At 36.7% G+C, this 21024-nt stretch overlaps 1 protein-coding gene and 1 pseudogene across 5 annotated transcripts in view; one reads left to right on the forward strand and one right to left on the reverse strand.

The window, feature by feature from the left end:
• Positions 1–21024, forward strand: part of FRK (fyn related Src family tyrosine kinase) — a 163110-nt gene that overhangs the window by 54920 nt on the left and 87166 nt on the right. The window contains exon 1 of one of the 5 annotated variants that reach the window (XM_017869923.1): positions 17066–17200. The exons of 3 other annotated variants lie outside the window; for them this stretch is intronic. In XM_017869923.1, the coding sequence (XP_017725412.1) occupies positions 17169–17200 (32 nt within the window). In that variant the 5' untranslated portion in view covers positions 17066–17168. Of the gene's footprint in view, positions 1–17065; positions 17201–21024 lie in introns of those variants that run through there. One more of the 5 variants, XM_017869922.1, reaches the window with a different exon arrangement.
• Positions 7152–8215, reverse strand: LOC108528210 (triosephosphate isomerase-like; annotated as a pseudogene).

A 21024-nucleotide genomic window follows, 5' to 3' on the forward strand; every position in this document is an offset into this window, starting at 1 on the left:
TATATATATATATATATATAATTCATGAAGAAGTTTGTGAAGGAAACTTCACAATACAGATATAGGACAGTAGATTATGGGGGCATTAGGACCACAACTTGGAAATACTGAGTCAGGTGTACTTGAATATTTAATTATAAACCTTGTATCTACATTTTAAATATCTTTCCCTCTCTCTGGCATACTAGTAGTATAAGTTAATAAAATAAAAATAATGCACTCAGATGTATCTATTCAAGGAATCTTTTTTTAAAATTATTATACATTAAGTTCTGGGATACATGTGCAGGTTGTGCAGGTTTGTTTCATAGGTATACACATGCCATGGTTGTTTGCTGCACCCAACAACCCATCACCTACATTAGGTATTTCTCCTAATGCACATTAGGTATTTCTCCTAATGCTATCCCTCCCCTAGACCTCCACCCCCCTACAGGCACTGATGTGCGATGTTCCCCTCCCTGTGTCCATGTGCTCTCATTGTTCAGTCCCTGCTTATGAGTGAGAACATGCAATGTTTAGTTTTCTGTTCCTGTGTTAGTTTGCTGAGAATGATGGTTTCTAGCTTCATCCATGTCCCTGCAAAGGACATGAACTCATCCTTTTTTATGGCTGCATAATATTCCATGGTGTACATGTGCTACATTTTCTTTATTCAGTCTATCAACAATGGGCATTTGGGTTTGGTTCCAAGTCTTTGCTATTGTGAACAGTGCTGCAATAAACATTCTGTGTGCATGTGTCTTTATAGTAGAATGATTTATAATCCTTTGGGGATATACCCAGTAATGGGATTGCTGAGTCAAATGGTATTTCTGGATCTAGATCCTTGAAGAATCACCACATTGTCTTCCACAATGGTTGAAGTAATTTGCACTCCCACCAACAGTGTAAAGCATTCCTAGTTCTCCATATACTCTCCAGCATCTGTTATTTCCTGACTTTTTAATGATTGCCATTCTAACTGTCATGAGATGGTATCTCATTGCGGTTTTGATTTGCATTTCTCTAATGACCAGTGATGATGAACTTTTTTTCATTTGTTTGTTGGTCGCATAAATGTCTTCTTTTGAGAAGTGTCTGTTCATATCCTCCACCCACTTTTTGATGGGGTTGTGTTTTTCTTGTAAATTTGTTTAAGTTCCTTGTAGATTCTGGATAGTAGCCCTTTGTCAGATGGATAGATTGCAAACATTTTCTCCCATTCTGTAGGTTGCCTGTTTACTCTGATGATAGTTTCTTTTGCTGTGCAGAAGCTCTTTAGTTTAATTAGATCCCATTTGTCTATTTTAACTTTTGTTGTCATTGCTTTTGGTGTTTGAGTTGTGAAGTCTTCACCCATGCCTATGTCCTCAATGGTATTGCCTAAGTTTTCTTCTAGGGTTTTCATAGTTTTAGGTCTTATGTTTAAGTCTTAATGCATCTCAAGTTAATTTTTGTATAAGGTGTAAGGAAGGGGTTCAGTTTCAGTTTTCTACATATGGCTAGCCAGTTTTCCCAACACCATTTATTCGATAGGGAATCCTTTCCCCATTGCTTGTTTTTGTCAGGTTTGTCAAAGATCAGATGGTTGTAGATGTGTGGCATTATTTCTGAGGCCTCTGTTTTGTCCATTGGTCTATATATCTGTTTTGGTAGCAGTACCATGCTGTTTTGGTTACAGTTGCCTTGTAGTATAGTTTGAAGTCAGGTGGCATGATGCCTCCAGCTTTGTTCTTTTTGCTTAGGATTGTCTTGGCTATACGGGCTCTTTTTTGGTTCCATATGAAATTTAAAGTAGTTTTTCTCTAATTCTGAGAAGAAAGTAAATGGTAGCGTGATGGGGATAGCATTGAATCTATAAATTACTTTGGACAGTATGGCCATTTTCATGATATTGATTCTTTCTATCCATGAGCATGGAATGTTTTTCCAGTTGTTTGTGTCCTCTCTTATTTCCTTGAGTAGTGGTTTGTAGTTTTCCTTGAAGAGGTCTTTCGCATCTCTTTTAAGTTGTATTCCTAGGTATTTTATTCTCTTGGTAGCAATTGTGAATGGGAGTTCACTCATGATTTGGCTCTCTGTTTGTCTGTTATTGGTGTATAGGAATGCTTGTGAATTTTGCACACTGATTTTGTATTGAGACTTTGCTGAAGTTGCTTATTAAACTTAAGGAAATTTTGGGCTGAGACAATGGGGTTTTCTAAATACACAATCATGTCATCTGCAAACAGAGACAATTTGACTTCCTCTCTTCCTATTTGAATAGTCTTTATTTCTTTCTCTTGCCTGACTGCCTTGGCCAGAACTTTCAATACCATGTTGAATAGGATTGGCGGGAGAGGCCATCCTTGTCTTGTGCCAGTTTTCAAAGGGTATGCTTCCAGCTTTTGCCCATTCAGTATGATATTGACTGTGGGTTTGTCATAATTTACTCTTATTATTTTGAGATACATTCCATCAATACCTAGTTTATTGAGATGTTTTAGCATGAAGGGGTATTGAATTTTATTGAAGGCTTTTTCTGCATATATTGAGATAATCATGTGGTTTTTGTCATTGGTTCTGTTTATGTGATGGATTATGTTTATTGATTTGCATATGTTGAGCCAGACTTGCATCCCAGGGATGAAACCAACTTGATTGTGGTGGATAAGCTTTTTATATGTTGCTGAATTCAGTTTGCCAGTATTTTATTGAGGATTTTCGCATCAATGTTAATCAAGGATATTGGCCTGAAATTTTCTTTTTTAATTGTGTCTCTGCCAGGTTTTGGTCTCAGGATGATGCTGGCCTCATAAAATGAGTTAGAGAGGAGTGCCTCTTTTTCTGTTGTTTGGAATAGTTTCAGAAGGAATGGTACCAGCTTCTCTTTGTACCTCTGGTAGGATTCAGCTGTGAATCCATCTGGTCCTGGGGTTTTTTTGGTTGGAAGGCTATTAATTACTGCCTCAATTTTGGAACTTGTTGTTGGCCTATTCAGGGATTCAACTTCTTTCTGATTTAGACTTGGGAGGGTGTATGTTTCCAGGAATTTATCCATTTCTTCTAGATTTTCTAGTTTATTTGTGTAGAGGTGTTTATAGTGTTCTCTGATGGTATTTTGTATTTCTGTGGGATTAATGGTGATGTTCCCTTTTTCATTTTTTGTGTCTATTTGATTCTTCTCTCTTTTATTCTTCATTAGTCTGTCTAGCAGTCTATGTATTTTGTTAATCTTTTCAATAAACCAGTTCCTGGATTCATTGATTTTTTTTGAAGGGTTTTTCGTGTCTCTATCTCCTTCAGTTCTGCTCTGATCTCAGTTATTTTTTGTCTTCTGCTAGCTTTTGAATTTGTTTGCTCTTGCTTCTCTAGTACTTTTAATTGTGATGTTAGGGTGTCGATTTTAGATCTTTCCTGCTTTCTCCTGTGGGCAGTTAGTGCTATAAATTTCCCTCTAAACACTGCTTTAGCTGTGTCCCAGAGATTCTGGTATGTTGTGTCTTTGTTCTCATTGGTTTCAAAGAACTTATTTATTTCTGCCTTAATTTCATTATTTACCCAGTAGTCATTCAGGAGGAGGTTGTTCAGTTTCCATGTAGTTGTGTGGTTTTGAGTACGTTTCTTAATCCTGAGTTCTAATTTGATTGCACTGTGGTCTAAGAGACTGTTTGTTATGATTTCTGTTCTTTTGCATTTGTTAAGGAGTGCTTTACTTCCAATTATGTGATCACTTTTAGAATAAGTGCAATGTGGTGCTGAGAAGAATGTATATTCTGTTGATTTTGGGTGGAGAGTTGTATAGATGTTTATTAGGTCCGCTTGGTCAAGAGATGAGTTCAAGTCCTGAATATCCTTGTTAATTTTCTGTCTCATTTTGGTCTGTCTGATATTAACAGTGGATGTGAAAATCTCCCACTATTATTGTGTGAGAGTCTATGTCTCTTTGTAGGCCTCTAAGAACTTGCTTTATGAATCTGGGTGCTCTTATATTGGGGGCATATATATTTAGGATTGCTAGCTCTTCTTGTTGCATTGATCCCTTTGCCATTATGTAATGCTTTTCTTTGCCTTTTTTGATTTTTATTGGTTTTAAGTCTGTTTTATCAGAGACTAGGATTGCAACCCTCCTTTTTTTTTCTTGCCATTTGCTTGGTAAATATTCCTCCATCCCTTTATTTTGAGCCTATGTGTGTCTTTGCACATGAGTTGGGTCTCCTGAATACAGCACCTCAATGAGTCTTTAATCTTTATCCATTTTGCCAGTCTGTGTCTTTTAGTTGCAGCATTTAGCCCATTTACATTTAATGTTAATATTGTGTGAATTTGATCTTGTCATTATGATGCTAGCTGGTTATTTTGCCCGTTAATTGATGTAGTTTCTTCACAGTGTCGATGGTCTTTACAATTTGTTATGTTTTTGCAGTGTCTGAAACCAGTTTTTCCTTTCCATATTTAGTACTTCCTTCAGGAGTTCTTGTAAGGCAGGCCTGGTGGTGACAAAATCTCTCAGCATTTGCTTGTCTATAAAGGATTTTATTTCTCCTTTGCTTATGAAGCTTAGTTTGGCTGGATATAAAATTTTGAGTTGAAAATTATTTTCTTTAGGAATGTTGAATATTGGCCCCCACTCTCTTCTGGCTTGTGGGGTTTTTGCAGAGAGATCTGCTGTTAGTCTAATGGGCTTCCCTTTGCTGGCAGGCAGGAATGTATAAGTCTGCTGAAGCTGCACCCATAGCCGCCCCTTCCCCCAGGTGCTCTGTTCCTGGGAGATGGGAGTTTTATCTATAAGCCCCTGATTGGGGCTGCTGCCTTTCTTTCAGAGATGCCCTGCCCAGAGAGGAGGAAGCTACAGAGGGATTCTGGCTATAGCAACTTTGCAGAGCTGTGGTGGTCTCTGCCCAGTTCAAACTTCCTGGTGGCTTTGTTTACACTGTGAGGGGAAAACCACCTACTTAAGCCTCAGTAATGGTGGATGCCCCTTCCCTGACCAAGCTCTAGTGTCCCAGGTCAACTTCAGACTGCTGTGCTGGCAGCGAGAATTTCAAGTCAGTGGATCTTAGCTTGCTGGGCTCCGTGGGGGTACAATCTGCTGAGCTAGACCACTGGGATCCCTGGCTTTCAGCCCCTTTTCCAGGGGAGTGAACAGTTCTGTCTTGCTGGTGATCCAGGCACCACTGGGGTATGAAAAACACTCCTGCAGCTAGCTCGGCGTCTGCGCAAACGGCCGCCCACTTTTGTGCTTGAAACCCAAGTGGCATAGGTACCCGAGGGAATCTCCTGGTCTGTGGGTTGTGAAGACTGTAGGAAAAGAGTAGTATCTGGGCTAGAGTGCACCATTCCCCATGGCACAGTCCCTTACGGCTTCCCTCAGCTAGGGGAGGAAGTTCACTGACCCTTTGTGCTTCCCAGGTGAGGTGATGCCTCATGCTTCTGTTTGCCATCTGTGGGCTGCACCTACTGTCTAACTAATCCCAGTGAGATAAGCCAGGTACCTCAGTTGGAAATGCAGAAATCACCCACCTTATGTGTTGATCTTGCTGGGAGCTGCAGACCGGAGCTGTTCCTATTTGGCCATCTTACGCAAGACTTGATCCAAGATGCTTCAAGGAATCTTTTATACACAAGAACAACACATGATCCTCTTTGCACTTTCCTAGAAGACAGATAGGGAATGAATTAGGAAGCCCTGATTTTCTTTTCTGGTATACAGTGGTTATAGAGTATTCCTCTGTTTAGCCTTAGGCTGTTATAATCCAGAGAATACAGTGATATTTCATATAAAAACAATAAAAAAAGCAACTCAATACCTTGCATTTGTGTTATGCAATAGTTTATAGCAAAACAGACAGGTACTTGTTTTGATGCTGAATCACTTTGAACTCTGTGCTATCTTATCAAAGTCTAACAGGGAAGTGGTAGTTTAGGAAAATGGAAAGTCATGCTATTGATTTCGTAGGTCCTGGGAAAATGATAGAAAACATTGTTACATAATAATTAGTGAAGACCAAAGAATCCCCATAGATAATTTTTCACTTTTGAAAATTTTGGTGTTTAAAGAAATTTCTACTATCTTTTAAAGCATGAATCTCCATTATTCAAAATTTTAGTATTATAAAATATTCTAGTTTATTAATTTTAACTTAAAATATATTTTATAAATACAAAATAATATATGTAACTTTCAGGTGGGTTCTAAAGCATAATAATTAATGAACATCCATATAACCAGCTAGCCCAAGACTTAGACTATTACTAGTAGTGAGCCTATGAGTTCTTCCCCTGTTTCCATTGTCAGAGTAAAACCTTTTTCCCAGAAGATGTTGATAACACCTAAATTTCTAATAGCAAAATACTAGAATCAATTCAAATGTCTATTAATCGGTGAGGAATAATTTATGGCTTATTTATTGAATAAAATATTATACAAGATTAAAATAATGACTTGAGTGATGTATAACAACATGGATGCAATTTGGAAGCATAATGTTGGGTGAAAAAAGTTTCAAGAAACTACCTGTAACATGATTCTATTTTTATAAAGTCCACAAGTAAGGAAAACCAAATAATATATTGTTTGGCAATGTATGTTAGTAAACTATAAAATATAGTAAGAGAATTATAAATGGATTGCTATTAGATTTACTTATTTGAGTATTATAGATTCTATACTTCCATAGGACATTATTAGAAGAAATTATTAGATGTCACTTATGCCATGAAAAATAAAGGTAGCTAGTATGCTGGCCATAAGGTCAAATATAGACATTGTGATTGCACATATGTAGTTCATAACTTTACCTTCTTTACACAATTATTTTCACTAAATTATCCCTTAATATTATGCTCTCAACATAAATAAGAAAGACATAAAAACAGGTTTTGCAGTTTCTGCTGTCATTATTCACTATGACTTTTAAAACTTCCCCCATGTCCATTCTAATGACAAGAATCCTTAATATGTAGATCATGGACTCCTAGAGGTTCCAAGGATAGGCTTGAAACAGTTCATGAATCTCTGAAATGTCTATAAAATTTCTGTGATTTTCTTTTTCCCTTTTTTTTTTTTTTTTTTTTACTGCCAGGTGTTTATTCCCTTACATGTGGGTGGTTCACATACACAGCACACACAGGTGCGGACACTGTGGGAAAGGGCAGCACTCCTGGCTTCGGAGGGGAGGATCTTAGCCTCAGGGTGTAAGAAGGGAGAGGATGGTTTCTCTCCTGCCCTCACTAGGGCCTAGGGGACCCAGCAGCAAATTCCACCCCTTCCACCTCTCAGCCAAGGAGAAGCCACCTTAGTGACATCTAGTTCCAAGGTTATACTAAGCGTAGAAGGGAGTGGCCTGGTCCCAACCATTACAGGGTGAAGATATAAATGGTAAAGGAAGTAATTTGGATGAGGCCACAAGAAGGGGCAGATGACACCATCAGAAACATGCGCAGGAGAGGGGCAGTTACTGGGTTTCTGGGCTGCTTAGTCCCTGGCTTGGGAGGAAGGATAGGGAAGATGGATGGGGCTCATTGGCATTGATGATGTCCACGAATTTGGGCTTGAGGGAAGCATCACCCACGAGGAAGCCATCCACCTCAGGCTGGCTGGCCAGCTCCTTGCAGCTTGCCCCGATCACAGAGCCTCCATAAATGATATGGGTGCTCTGAGCCACCGCATCAGAGACGTTGGACTTAAGCCGTTCTTGGAGCTTCTCGTGTATTTTCTGGGCCTGCTAGGGTGGTGCAGTCTTGCTGGTACCAATGGCCCACGTGGGCTCATAGGCCGGGATGACCTTGCTCCAGTCCTTCACGTTATCTGCGATGACCTTCTGCTCGAAAACTAACTTCTCAGTGATGCCACTTCCCTTTCAGCTAGCTTCTCCCCAGTGCAAGCGATTACTCTGAGTCCCTCTGCCAGAGCATGAGTCACTTTCTGCTCAATCAGCTCATCTGACTCCCCAAAGACATGCCACTCTTTGAGTGCCCCAGGACCCCAGACTGGCTTCGCAGTCTTTGATCATGCCAGGGTGATCTCCGCAGTAAAGGCCCCGTTAGTTACTTTGTAGCAGTTCTGCGCAGTCACAGCAATCTTCAGCTCTGGCTTCTGGGGCAAAGTCGATATAGGCAGCGGGGGTAGCGCAAACCACCTCAGTGTCTGCCGGCACCTTGGCGGCGATCAGAATGCCGATGAGCGCCACCACTCTTCTTCCGTCCGTTCATCTTCCAGTTCCCCCATGAAGAAGTTCCTGGAGGGCGCCATGGCGCTGGAGCTGAGGCGCTGAAGGTCAGTGCCAGCCTTCTGTGATTTTCTAGGCTGGGGATTATAGGTTTCATGATATTCTAAAAGGAATCATGTTAAAAAAAATATAAGAACCTGTGTTGTAAGATTAGTATGGACAAAAGTTTAAGGTTCGTTTCTCTTGAAAAATTGATTTGCTTCCTCATAGCAGATACTAAAAATTTATTACACATCACAGTTTTCTTTATTCTTAGCCACTAGGAAGCTCAGAGTTCACCTAATGCTTATTCATAATAACCATATTTGTCTTTAAGTCTGGCTTATTTTCTTCCTTTTCACACTTCCTTTTTTTGAATTCTTTTAAATTCTTATTCTATAGAACATATGTGGAGTTTTATAGGCATCTGCTGTTTTAACCTGCTGTAATACATGAATAATAATGATCAGTCTTGACATGTTTTACATTTTAGAACCTTAAATTATAGAGAAAAAAGAATATTATATCTTAATCTATACACTAATTAAAAAATACATTTTTAAATTGTCTTTCTGAGCTTGGTTGGAAGACTAATTGTAAACCAAACATGACAGGCTGCTTGATAGAATTGTAATTAATGAATGTTGGCCAGAAACCTCCTCTAGCTACTTCCTTACTTGGCTCCCATTTTGCTTCTCTGGCTCTCATGCTGGTTGGTGCTGTCTCTTCTGCCTCTTACCTTGTTTATCCCATTGCTTTTCAATTCTAACTGTGCACATCTTTGCTAGAGAATTTGACACAAGCTCCCTGCGCCTTTCCCTCATTTGTGGGTTTGTACACATGTGTAGCATTCATTCTGTTTTCCTCCAAATCTGCAAAGCAAGGCAGGAAAGTGCCTTCAGTTGGGCCTTTCTTTACTCTACCTGAATGAGACCCAGGTGCAGTAGAGGAGAAATACGAGGTGTAGAGAAAACAATCAAGACAAAGAAAAAGAGGAGACACATTAGTTTAAAATGTGATTTAAAAGGCAGGTGAATTTTAGTAAACATCAGAAAAGAAGATGTTTATTAAACAAATGACCCCAAAGGCGAAAATAAAAGAAATAAGCTAATGTTTAAGGAAAACGAGTAAGGTGAGAATGTGTGAGAAACTATAGAGAATAAGAAAGGACTTACTAGTAGACAGATAATAGTATGCATTAGCTGAGGGAAGATTGGATATGGGTATTGTGCTCAGTATGGAAATAAGTCAGACAAATATGGGCATGCCAGAAAGTTCATGATTCTCTGCTTACATTATTTTAATTATATTTTTAAAATCCCTAGAGCTTTTGCTCCTTTACTATTGGGTCTGCAGTGTAGAAAATGAAATTCTAATCATTGTCATTGAAAGTGAATTAAGCCCATTTCTTTCCTCATTCTACTTTCTTTATATCAACCAAATGATCTATTACACTTTGGTGTTGTTTATCTTTCTCAATGTAAAAAGAAAGCTATGCACAATAATACAGACACCTATTGTACAGGCAGTGGAACCAAGTAAGAGACTTCAGGGACCTAAAATTGAATTTGTTAAAGCAACTTAATAGTAATATAAAAAATCTTTTACATTTGCTAATGGGAAATTGGCTGTACAGGCATTTTAAAGGCAGTAAAACTAAAGACTTCTGTAGGGAATTAGAGTAAGTTAATAGCTTTGCTTGGCTGAGTGATTAAGAAAGTCTACAAAGAAAGCACTGATACATTTGGGTGTGCCTGACATTCTCCATTAGGACAAACCTGAAGTATGTGTTATTTGCTGATATTCAAAGAAATACTTGATATTCAAAGAAATACTATGTTAATAATACTAAAAGTAACTTTTTTTCCATTGGCATGCTCACATGTACAATATGAAATTGCTTTTTGAGGAGTTAAAGGAATACATAATTGAACTCGGATTGGAGAAGGTTTATATGTTTCTGCACCGTTCCAATGTTGACATAGGACAGTGCTCATTGAATTTGCTCAATATATCTGTACATTTACATTTACAGTTAAGTACATTGATATCTATGTTTTAACATTGTTTTACTTATTTAATGAATAAAGTATTTTTTTTTCCTTTTCAAAAGGATATTACCACCTTGTTTGACTTTGAAAGTCACTTCCCAGAAGCTAATTTTCTCAAATGCAAGGGAAGACTATCTCCCAGGAATCTTTGCGCAACAGTTTTGGGATGATATCTCAAAAAGGATTTTGTTTTACCATTTCTATCACATCATTGTACACTGACAGATCATTGAGCACACTTGGGTGATTCAATTTGGTACAGAGGATATTATGAGAAAAATGATCCCAAATTATTTTTCAAACTGATGTTTTTTGTTATCCATGTGACATTATATTTTACCAACTTTTGTTTACTATAATTTTGTACCACAGTATAAATAATGAATATTTTAGTTTGATCCAGCAGTAAGTAAGTATATTTGCTGAGGGCAATCCAAGTAATTGGCTCACTGCATTCCTGAAGCTTATCTTATCAAACAGATATCAGACACTGCTGAAAGATGGAGGTGGGAGGAACTATCCCTGTTACTCAAGGATTTGTTATAGAAAGAGGCTTTGTCTAAGCAAAGAAGGAAACTCTGTCATTTCTTCTTAAGTTGCTGATCTAGTTTAAGAAACAAAGTATATTTGCTCAAACTTATTTTTTAAAAAAGTGCAGGCAGCTCTCCCACTGTTTGTTCCTTTTCCGTCCAGACATTTTTCCTAGAATGGAAAACTGAAATTAAATCACTTTTAATGGAAGTTAGGGTAATGGTGATTGAGAAAGAGAGCCAGATGAAGAGAAAGAAAATAGATAGCATTACAGGATGGAGGAGAAGAAGGATAAGAATAGGGAGAAGGCAATACTTAAATTTCTATTATAAAAAGAAAGTAGCAAGTGTTAAACAATCTCTCTCTACTGTAAATAGAAACCATAGAAACAGACATTCACCTGCTCTCTATTTATTTGTGGGTAGTTGTTGCAGCAACTGAGTACTTGTTAGCCAGCGATGTTGAAATAAAAATGAGTACAGTAGTGATTAAGGAAAACATTTAAGAATTAACTCTACTAATAAGCCAATGAGTTGATAGTTTGATTTTAAGGAATGGCTACACAAAGCGTATAACAATTTTCCTTGCTTCTTCATTTTTTGATTTAGGCATTGGTTATATTTAATCCAAATTTATTACCTATCATGCGCTAATACTTTGCTAGTGAGTTATATTAGCAGATTATAACTTTGAAACAGAATTTTCATTCAATGTTATTATGTAGAGAGTTTCTGAATGTGTGTTTTTGATGGATATGTAGGTGTGAGTAATGGTTGTAGTTATATTGGGAAAGAATAAGACTGTTAGAAATTTTATAATGTGGATGATTCTTAAGCATTCTGTGACATCAACTGAAGTTGGATATTTGTGTATTGATTTCTTAGAACAATTTTTGACCTCTCTTAAAGTCACCACTATAACTTAACTTCTGATTAGTAAAGAATTAAATTATTTGTCAGAACTAAATTCTTCTTGGAAGGCCAAGCAGCAGCAAACAAAATCAGTATTCTTAACTCTTAAAAACAACTCTTGACTCTACTTCCCCTCTGATTACTGCACCTGAATCTCTACTATACAGCAAAACTCTGAAAAAGTTGTCTATACTCAGGGTCCTGTTTTTTTCTTCTCTCTCTGATCCCCACACCACAATTTTAAAATTTTTATTATAAAAAAGTTCAAACATATAAAAAGGATAGCGAACAGTACCACCAGGTACCGTTACTCAACTTCAACAATTCTCAACATATGGCAATCTTATCCCATCCTTATATTAGTATTTCTTCTTCCCACCCAATCTCTACCCACTATGGTGTTATTTTGAATCACATCCTAGACATCATATAATTCTATCTGTAAATCCTTTTGTAAGTGTATCTAAAATACACGAAATAATCTTAATAAGCAAACGTAATTATAAAACAATCACCCCTAAAAGTAAAAAAAAAAAAACCCTAATATTACCAAGTATCCAGGGTAAAACTTCTCACAGTTTTAGTTTGTTTTTTATGATTTGTTTGAATCCAGATTTTTGTGGGTATATCTTGTTGTTGCTTGTTCATCCACATAAAGTCCATTTGTTATAATTGGTTGATTTGTCTCCTTTAATCTCGTTTAATATGGATCTTCTCTCTGCGTTAGTTTCCTTGCAATTTATTTCCTTTGCCTGTGGAGTTTCCCACAATCTGAACTTGCTGACTCATTCTCTCTTGAGCACACTGCAGTTAGACTATTCTTACTACTCTGGGAAGCTGCTCTTATCAAAAGTCACCAAGGAAATTTCACATTGTAATACCTGTTGGTCAGTTTTTAGTCCTCATTTTAGTTATCTACATTATTCTTGATGTATAATAATTATACATATTTATGGTGTACATGTGATATTTTGATTCATGCATACAATATGGAATGATCAAATCAGGGTAATTGGGATATCCATCACCTCACTGATCGATTCTCCGTGTTGGGAACATTCCAAATTCTCTCTTCTAGGTATTTTGAAATATGTAATTACTGTTAAGTATAGACATCATACTGTGCTGTTAAACATTAGAACTTATTCCTTCTGTCTAACTGTATGGTTTTACCCAATAAACCTCTGTTCATACCCTTCCCCACTACTCTTCCTGGTCTCTGGTAACCACTGCCAACATTGTTTACCACTTGATAACTCATTGTCTTTAATAAACTTTCTTTAATTGATCTCCAGTACAGCTGATCTCCAGGTTTCCTTCTATACCACTGGCTGAGACATTTTTTGCTGATTCTTTCTGTTTTACTACTAAATGTCAGAGTGCCCCAGAGTGCTAACTCTGGTTCTCCCCTCTCTCTGTCCTCACTTTCTTGGTCATCTCATTCAATTTGAGACATGTATACTCAATGATCTACTTGACATTGCCATATGCAAATGGAAGTTTTCAAATTCCAGACATTTCTAATAACTCTCAAACTGAGCTCTTGCATTCATTCCATGACCCAGTCCCGCAAAGTTTCCCCCAGCTCTGTCAACAGCAAATATCCTCCATTTGCTCAGGTCAAATACCTTGGAATCATTCTGATTTCCATTTTCTTTTCATGCCTCATTTCCAGACACATTGCTTTGCCTCTTCCTTCGGCAGTATCCACAAATGAACCGTCTCTTACCAGCTCCTGTCCCCATCTGGTCCAACCCACCTTGACCTTTCAATCTGGCTTAGAGTGATAGTTTCTGTAACCCTTATCTTAAATACAGGCTATGCTTAACCCGGCAGGCAGAGTGACCCCATTAAAATGCCAAAAAATTAAAATTACTTCTCTGTTCAAAATCCTCCAGCAGTTTTCTATCTGACTTAGAGCTGAATTCTGAGTCTCCTTGCAGGGACTTTCAAGGCCCTAGTTATCTCTCATTTACACCATCACTTCTCTGACTTAATTCCTCATTTCTTTTTCCTTGGCTTTTTTGACTTCTGCCACAGGACTTTTATGGGGCAGAAAAGTAGACACCAAGTTGAAAAATGATTTTTATAAAATTTGTTTAGAGCCTAAATTTTAAACTTTATTGTTCAATAAATTTGTACAAAATAAAGAGAAAAATAACTGACTCAATTAGAATTTAAAAGCTGAAGAACTATTCTCATAGGTGTCATACCTTGCTCTATCCTGAACCACTGATCTATGGGCTTAGGCCAAATTATCCCTAAGTAATTTACTTTTATATTAGAGGGAAAATGTCTTCTTTTGGTCCGTGTATATGTACATTTATCCTGAGGATATTGGTGAACATAGCCAGTTTCAAAGTCTATTGGTATTGTGGGAATGGCTATTATTCTTACTTAGATATTTGAATTGAAATGTAACCTTTTAATCACTTGTGCTGATGTTTCATCTCTGCCTGGCAGTTCAAATTGATTCTTATTAATAAGTGGCTGCCTGTGTTCCATCATACAGTGTGGAGAACACAGTCTTTCTTGCTCAAGGATGCTGAGTTCAAGAAAGGACAATCTGAGAGGTGAAAATAGTCTCTAGTATTTCTAAAAATGACATCAAAAGGCTATGTTATTAATAAACAGATTTCTAGATTTCAGTCCTAGGCATTTCACAACCCTCAATTGCATTTGTTTTTCTCTTTTTTCCATATTTTTTAAATTTTATTTTATTTTGCTTATCACAGGCAAGAATTCCATTATATATGTCTGCAAAGAAGAATTTTTTTTTTCAATGAATTGAATGCAAATATATACACACCTAAAAGAAAGCTGTAAACATGGAAAACAATGTGAATCAATTCTGTGGTGCTATTACATAAAATTGCTCTCTGTATCTCAAAGGTGTTTCTTTTGAGAAACACCTCAAGAAATTAAACATAGCCATGAAATATAAATGAATATGTGTTTGCGATAATGCTACTTGACATTTTAGTTGTAATTAACAGAACTTCCAATATTAACCAACATTAATTAACAATGTAAAGTGTTTAAACATAGATCGTAATAACAATGCTGAGTGGATTATGCACATTCATCAATACACCTCATGTTTATTAAATATTTCTCTTCAAATTCTGTATTATTAAGCAAACTTATTAAACCTGCCATGTGAATGTTGATTTTTTTCTATACTTATTCTCTAATGATCACTCCTTCCTTAGGATATTGTGGTGTTGGAGGTAGGCTGCATGTTTGCCCCTTTTTCTCTTAGATGTTGATCTTTTCTTATTTACATGTAAGAGAACATTGTAAAGAAAGCATCTCTTTTTTCTGACGTGTTGCAGATAATGTTTTTCAGTTTTAGCTTGCCTTTTGTCTTTTATTATGATTTTTTTGCTACACAAAATTTTAAAATATTTCTATAATGTTGTCTATTAGTCTTTTGCTTTCTGATTTTTACCTGTGTTGATTTTCTCAGAAAAAATTTATTGTCTTACATATGCTCCATATGTGGAAGACTCTGAGAAATGATATACAGTTCCTGACACTGTAGGCCTTAGAATACAGTGAGGGATTCATTTTATTAGGAAGGAACCTTGTGTTGGAAATTTTTCTACAGCTTCCTCTTGTGTATATTTTGGATATAAATTTAGTTATAATTTCAGAATTATGGTGACGGTTTGTTAGAATGAAGTAATGATAAATCATTGTCTGTAAGTCTGGGAAAATCTTTTAGGAATTTAAAATTATCTGAGAGCTTGGGATAGTTTTCATGTGAATGATCATATTGTTTCTCAAAATAAATTTTATTCCTAATCTATTGTTTCATATTTCACAGGTAAATTGGTTAAAGATAACCAAGTCATGGTGTATTTTTATAACACTTTCATCTTTTAAGAAACAAATGGACAGAAACCTAACCGAATCTATTTCTAGCTGATCTTAATGTAATTTTGATGTCAGACTTGGAGGTCATATGGCTTTGTGGGAGTCCATGGACTCTAATTCTGATTGACTAAGACATGTACAGATCCATTGAGTTTATTTCTTACTCCAAATTGGGGTGATGTGGAGTTTGGAACATAAATTAAAATTATTGTTCTGAATGTGTACTCGTTTCTCTGCCATCCAAATTGTTCAATGTCCAGTTTAAACCTAACTTCCTGCATGACATCTCTTCTCAACCATTAGAGCTAGATGTGATTTTCCTCCTCTCTGAAATTCAGTGAAGTATTTTTGGCACAAAGTAATATGTTGTGTTATAATGACATTTTTGAATGTTACTAAAATATATTTCAGGCGATATATGTATAAGAAATTTATTATACAAAAGTAAAATACCTTAGTTTGCATATGCACATGTTTTCTGCATGAAAGTAATCAGTGTACATATTCTACTTTTATACTTCTATGCATTTTAAGGTGCTACCAAGTCTTCAGATTAATTTTTCTGATTTTCATATTTCTGTCAGTGAATGAATCATAATTTATTTAACCCTCATCTTAACAGTTAGCATTTAGACTTTCTTACACTTTTTATTTTTCTAATGTTTTGAATAGCATAGCAACAAATTTCCTTCCATATAAAGATTTGTCCATGTTTTACATGATTTCTTAAGGATAGAGTCCAAGAATCTGAATTATTGAGCCAAAGGATGAATGATTTAAGGCTCTTACTGCTTATTGCCAAATATGTTTGTAAAGGATCTTACTGACCCCACAGGTTAAGGACTTAGTCCCACAGGAGTGTCCTCTACTGCAGATACCAGCTACAATCCCCAGGTTGTGACCTATGCTTCTGACCAACTAGCTATAAATTGGGTGCTTCCCATGACCCACTCTTGGGGTTTGATTAGTTTGCTTGAGTGACTCACAGAACTCAGGGAAACACGTTTACCAATGTATTCCAAAGGACATTGTAAAGGATACAGATGAACAGTGTGATGAAAGAGATTCACAGGGTGAGGTATGGGCAAAGCAGTGGAGGGTTTCCACACTCTCCCAAATGCACTACCCTCCAGACACATCCACGTGTTCAGGGATTTTTTTATGGAAGGTTTGTCACTTGGGTATGATCAATTATTAGATCTCCAGCTCTTCTCTCCTCATGGCTTGTTCTTTCTGGTGACCAGCCCTGATCCAGGAGCCCACCATGAGTCACCCCATAAGAACAAAAGATTCTATCACCCAGGAAATTCCAAAGGATTAGGAACTTTGTATCAGGAGTTGGGGTCGAGGACCAAATATTAAAACAAAAGATGCACGTAGCACTCCTATCACTCAGAAAATGATAAGAGTTTTAGGAGTTCTCTGCCAGGAACTGGGCCAGAGACCAAATATGTATTTCTTATTACATCACAATATCACAGTTTCCAAGGTAGGGGCTATGCAACATAATATGAGAAGATTGTCTGCTAAGGTACAAAGACATTCAAGCCAGAAGTTACTTGAATACAAATTAATGGTACAGATACTGTGAGTGAACAGAATCCATAAACAGCACCACCTGGGAAATGATTTGGGCTGAGTTCTCGGATTCCCTGAAGTAAGTTGGCAATACCGTGAGTAGTCAGGCATACTGGACCAAGGGAAATAGCATTTTATGGGACATCTGAGGGATCATCCTCTCTTCTTTACCCCTGTCCCCCACTAAGGATCAAAAAGAAATTATTTGAGAGGGTCTGAACTGTGGAGTGGCTGGCTCATTATAATCTCAAACTCTGTTCTACTATGAAGCCAAGAAAACACCTGGCCTCATAGTTTCAGGTACCAACTCTATACCACAGAAATATGGATTATACTTTCTTCTGAGGGATCTGTGGCTCATAAATAAACACTGATCATTGTAGGCCATGAACAAATTCAATTTCAAAGAGTAAGAATTTATACAGTACTTATTGAGATGACTAGAAAATAGGATCTGGAATTAATAAACTAAAACAAACAAAATACCAAATAATGGGAAAATAAAGTTTTCCTTAAAATCAGACTAAAAAAGGAATTAAGGACACAATATCAGAGTATTTCGATTTTTAGATAGATGATGAATGAAAGAATCTTTAGATAGGAAAAGGGGTGACTGACAGATCTGGATTTGTATTCTAGCACTGTGGCTTGCTACTTTGACCTCAGAAAAGGCTTAAAACATCTCAGTTACCTTGTGTAGGAAGTGACTGTAAGAGCGCTTCCCTTATAGGGTTGTTCTGTAGAATAGATAAATAATTAATGTAAATAATTTGCACAGTGCTTGGCCCTTAGCTTATGCAATAAAATGATATTGAATTAAATTGATGATTTAGGAAGCTTTTATTCTGAAGAGCAAAGAGAGAATAAAAAAAGAAAGTGAATTTGATACGAATCACTACTACACAAGCAATACCTAAATAGGTGCTCAATAAATGTGTGTAAAATAAATAAGAGAATATTGAACTTAAACCTTAACACTGTAGTATCTCTCATAGCACTTAATCCATTGCATCATCATCATCTGAGCATGATTTTAGGCCCTGGGGATACAGCAGTGTGCAAAACAGACAAAAATCCCTATCCTCAAGTTGTTTAATTCTAGTGGGGAGGCAGACAATAAACAAAACAAAGAAGTAAGTTATAGACTATATTAGAAGATGCAAAGAATTTTTGAGAAAATTAGAAGGAGAAATAGGCAGTGTGAGATGAGTAGTGTCACTATTTTAAATGGGATAGTTAGGGAAGATCTCACAGAGGTGGCGAATTGAAGGATCTAGTGAAGAGCATTCCAGGCAGAGGAAAGAGAAGATGCCAAGTCCCTGAGGAAGGGGCTTGCTGACTGTGCCTAGGAACATGGAGGAGCTTGGTGTGGCTGGAGCAGAGTGAGCAAAACAGAGTGGCAGGTCCCACATCTCAACTGTCTGCTCAGTGAGGGCAGGAACTGGAAGTTTCCTCTCTCCTTCCAATGGTTAGCATGAGGCTAAACATTGTAGGATTCATAACATAAATGTTCTCTGCCTAAATGTATTGATACGTGAATTACTGAATGCTATGAGTTGAAGTATGTTCCCCCAAAGTCTTTATATGGAACTGCTCCCCAACTGCTTTTACCCTCAGAATGTGACCTAATTTGGAATTGAGACATTGCAGATCCAGTTAGTTAGGAGGAAACCATACAGGCATAGGATGGAGCCCTAATATGTACTTATAGAAAGGGGAAATTTGGAGACTCAGACATACACACAGGAAGAATGCCATGTGAATGTGAGGCAGAGATTGGGGTGATACATCTACAAATTAAGGGATGCCAAAGACTGCCAATGAAACACCAGAAGCTAGGAGAGAGCCGTGGAATAGATTCTCCCTCACTAACTGCAAAAGGAGCCAACATGCTGACATGTTGGCCTCAGACTTGTAAACTTGAGAGCTGTAGGAAGATACATTTCTGTTAAGCTAACCCATTTGTAGTGCTTTGTTACAGCAGCTACTAGCTAACTAATACAATGAATGAATGTTTTCTTTTGATGGATTCCACACCCTATGTTAAGAAAAAAAAAATCCAGTTTTTAAATAATTAAAAGACTGAAATTTTATTGGATAAAAATGCAATTAGTCAAGGAACATATGTAGAAAATTTAAATTTGTTAGTATAGGAAATTAAAAAAAAAACCTGTGATTTCCTGTCAGAAAAATTAATGATGGTACTGAGTAGTGACAAAGATTTTGTGACAATATAATCAGTTAACATCAGAACTGAGTTAAATTGTAGAACATCTGGTTGGTTTCTGCTGGTGAATTGCTTGGTGTGTGGGGAAAACCTTCTACACATCTGGTATCAGAAGTGGTGTATTTTATTGAGTGTTGACTGTGCAGTAAAAGGAGTCAGTTTCTACCTACCATATAGACACTTATTGTGAGCATTTTAATGACTCAGTTTTCTTTTCCTGTAGATACTGGATGATTTCTCCTCTGAACCCTGACTTTGTCTCTGAACAGTTCCTCACTTCCCTTTGGCCAGCATCTCTAACTGACCTGTCCACTTCTGTATATCAGCTTTTTCTTTTTTTAAACTCAAAGCTCATGTTTCATTTTGCATTTTTCTTTTAATATCTTTTATCATATACTTTCTAATCATATCATTTTTTCTTCTTTAAGCCCTTTTATAATTTTTATTTATTGAATCTGTTGTAGACATATAGGACTGGATTACAAATGTTCTGTTTTCCCTTTTACTTTCGAATAGTTCTTACTTTATGCTATATTTATTTATCCTATTTTGCACATATTTACATTTTTGTGAATTATGAGCTATCAATTATAATGACCTTTTACAATTTGGTGCTTTTAGAAAACTCCAAACTCCAATTTTCTAAATTTACATTGTTGTGCCTAGTTTTAAAAGTTAAATTGATAAAAATTTATCTAGCACTGTACTTTGATAATTTCTGTATCTTTTCAGCTTTGGTGCCTTGATAAGAAATATACACTCAGATTCAATTTTTTAAACCAATCTTAAATTCTATGACTTAGAATTCTATGATGGGTGCATTTAGGCCACTTATATTCACTATGATAAGTATTTTCATCTGTCAACCTATTTGACAGTTTAAAAAATTATGGTGTCTTGTCTCTTTTCTGTTAAGACTCTTTATTTGCGACTATGTTTTTGTTTTGTTCTAGTAATATAATAGGAGGAAGTTATTTCATATTAAAGAACAACAGTTTGAACATTGTTGGATGATTTAAATATGCTCTCTCAGCCCTCACAATCACTATGTGAAGTAATTAGTAACAATTACTTTCAACTCATTTAAGTTTTCCAACACATCTAACATATCTTTCCTAATGCATTTAACAGTTTCAGATGGCCCACAGGCAACTCTTTAAGACCTGATCCTATTCCTGTGGGAACATGCCAAGTTATACATAAAGCAATAGCCAATACTTCAGAGATTTATTATAAATTCCTTATCATTTCTCCCCTACTTTATACCTTATTCCTTGCCCAATTTTGACACATCTTTCTTCACTATTCAGTTTGCCCCATTTTGGTATTCAGCTGATGACATCTCCAGGTGCTGGTTACTTGCGTCATTCACTGATGCTGCATTTCCTTCCTTCTGGTAAATTCTTTGTAGAATTAGTAAGTCACCTTTTGGCTTCTCAAAGCCTTTCCTTGTGGACAAAGCAAACAGCTCTCTCTAACTTGGATCCCAAAGAATTTTATTTTATTTTTTTATCATCAGTTTAAAAAAACAAAACCGAATGGTGGGTGGGTGGGTGTGTTATGCATGTCTTTCCTTCCTTCCTCCCCTCCCCCTCCCTCCCTCCCTTCTTTCCTTCCTTCCTTCCTTCCTTCCTTCCTTCCTTCCTTCCTTCCTTCCTTCCTTCCTTCCTTCCTTG

This window comes from Rhinopithecus bieti, unplaced genomic scaffold (assembly GCF_001698545.2).
Source record: "Rhinopithecus bieti isolate Rb0 unplaced genomic scaffold, ASM169854v2 scaffold_4829, whole genome shotgun sequence".
Classification (NCBI taxonomy): Eukaryota; Metazoa; Chordata; class Mammalia; order Primates; family Cercopithecidae; genus Rhinopithecus; species Rhinopithecus bieti.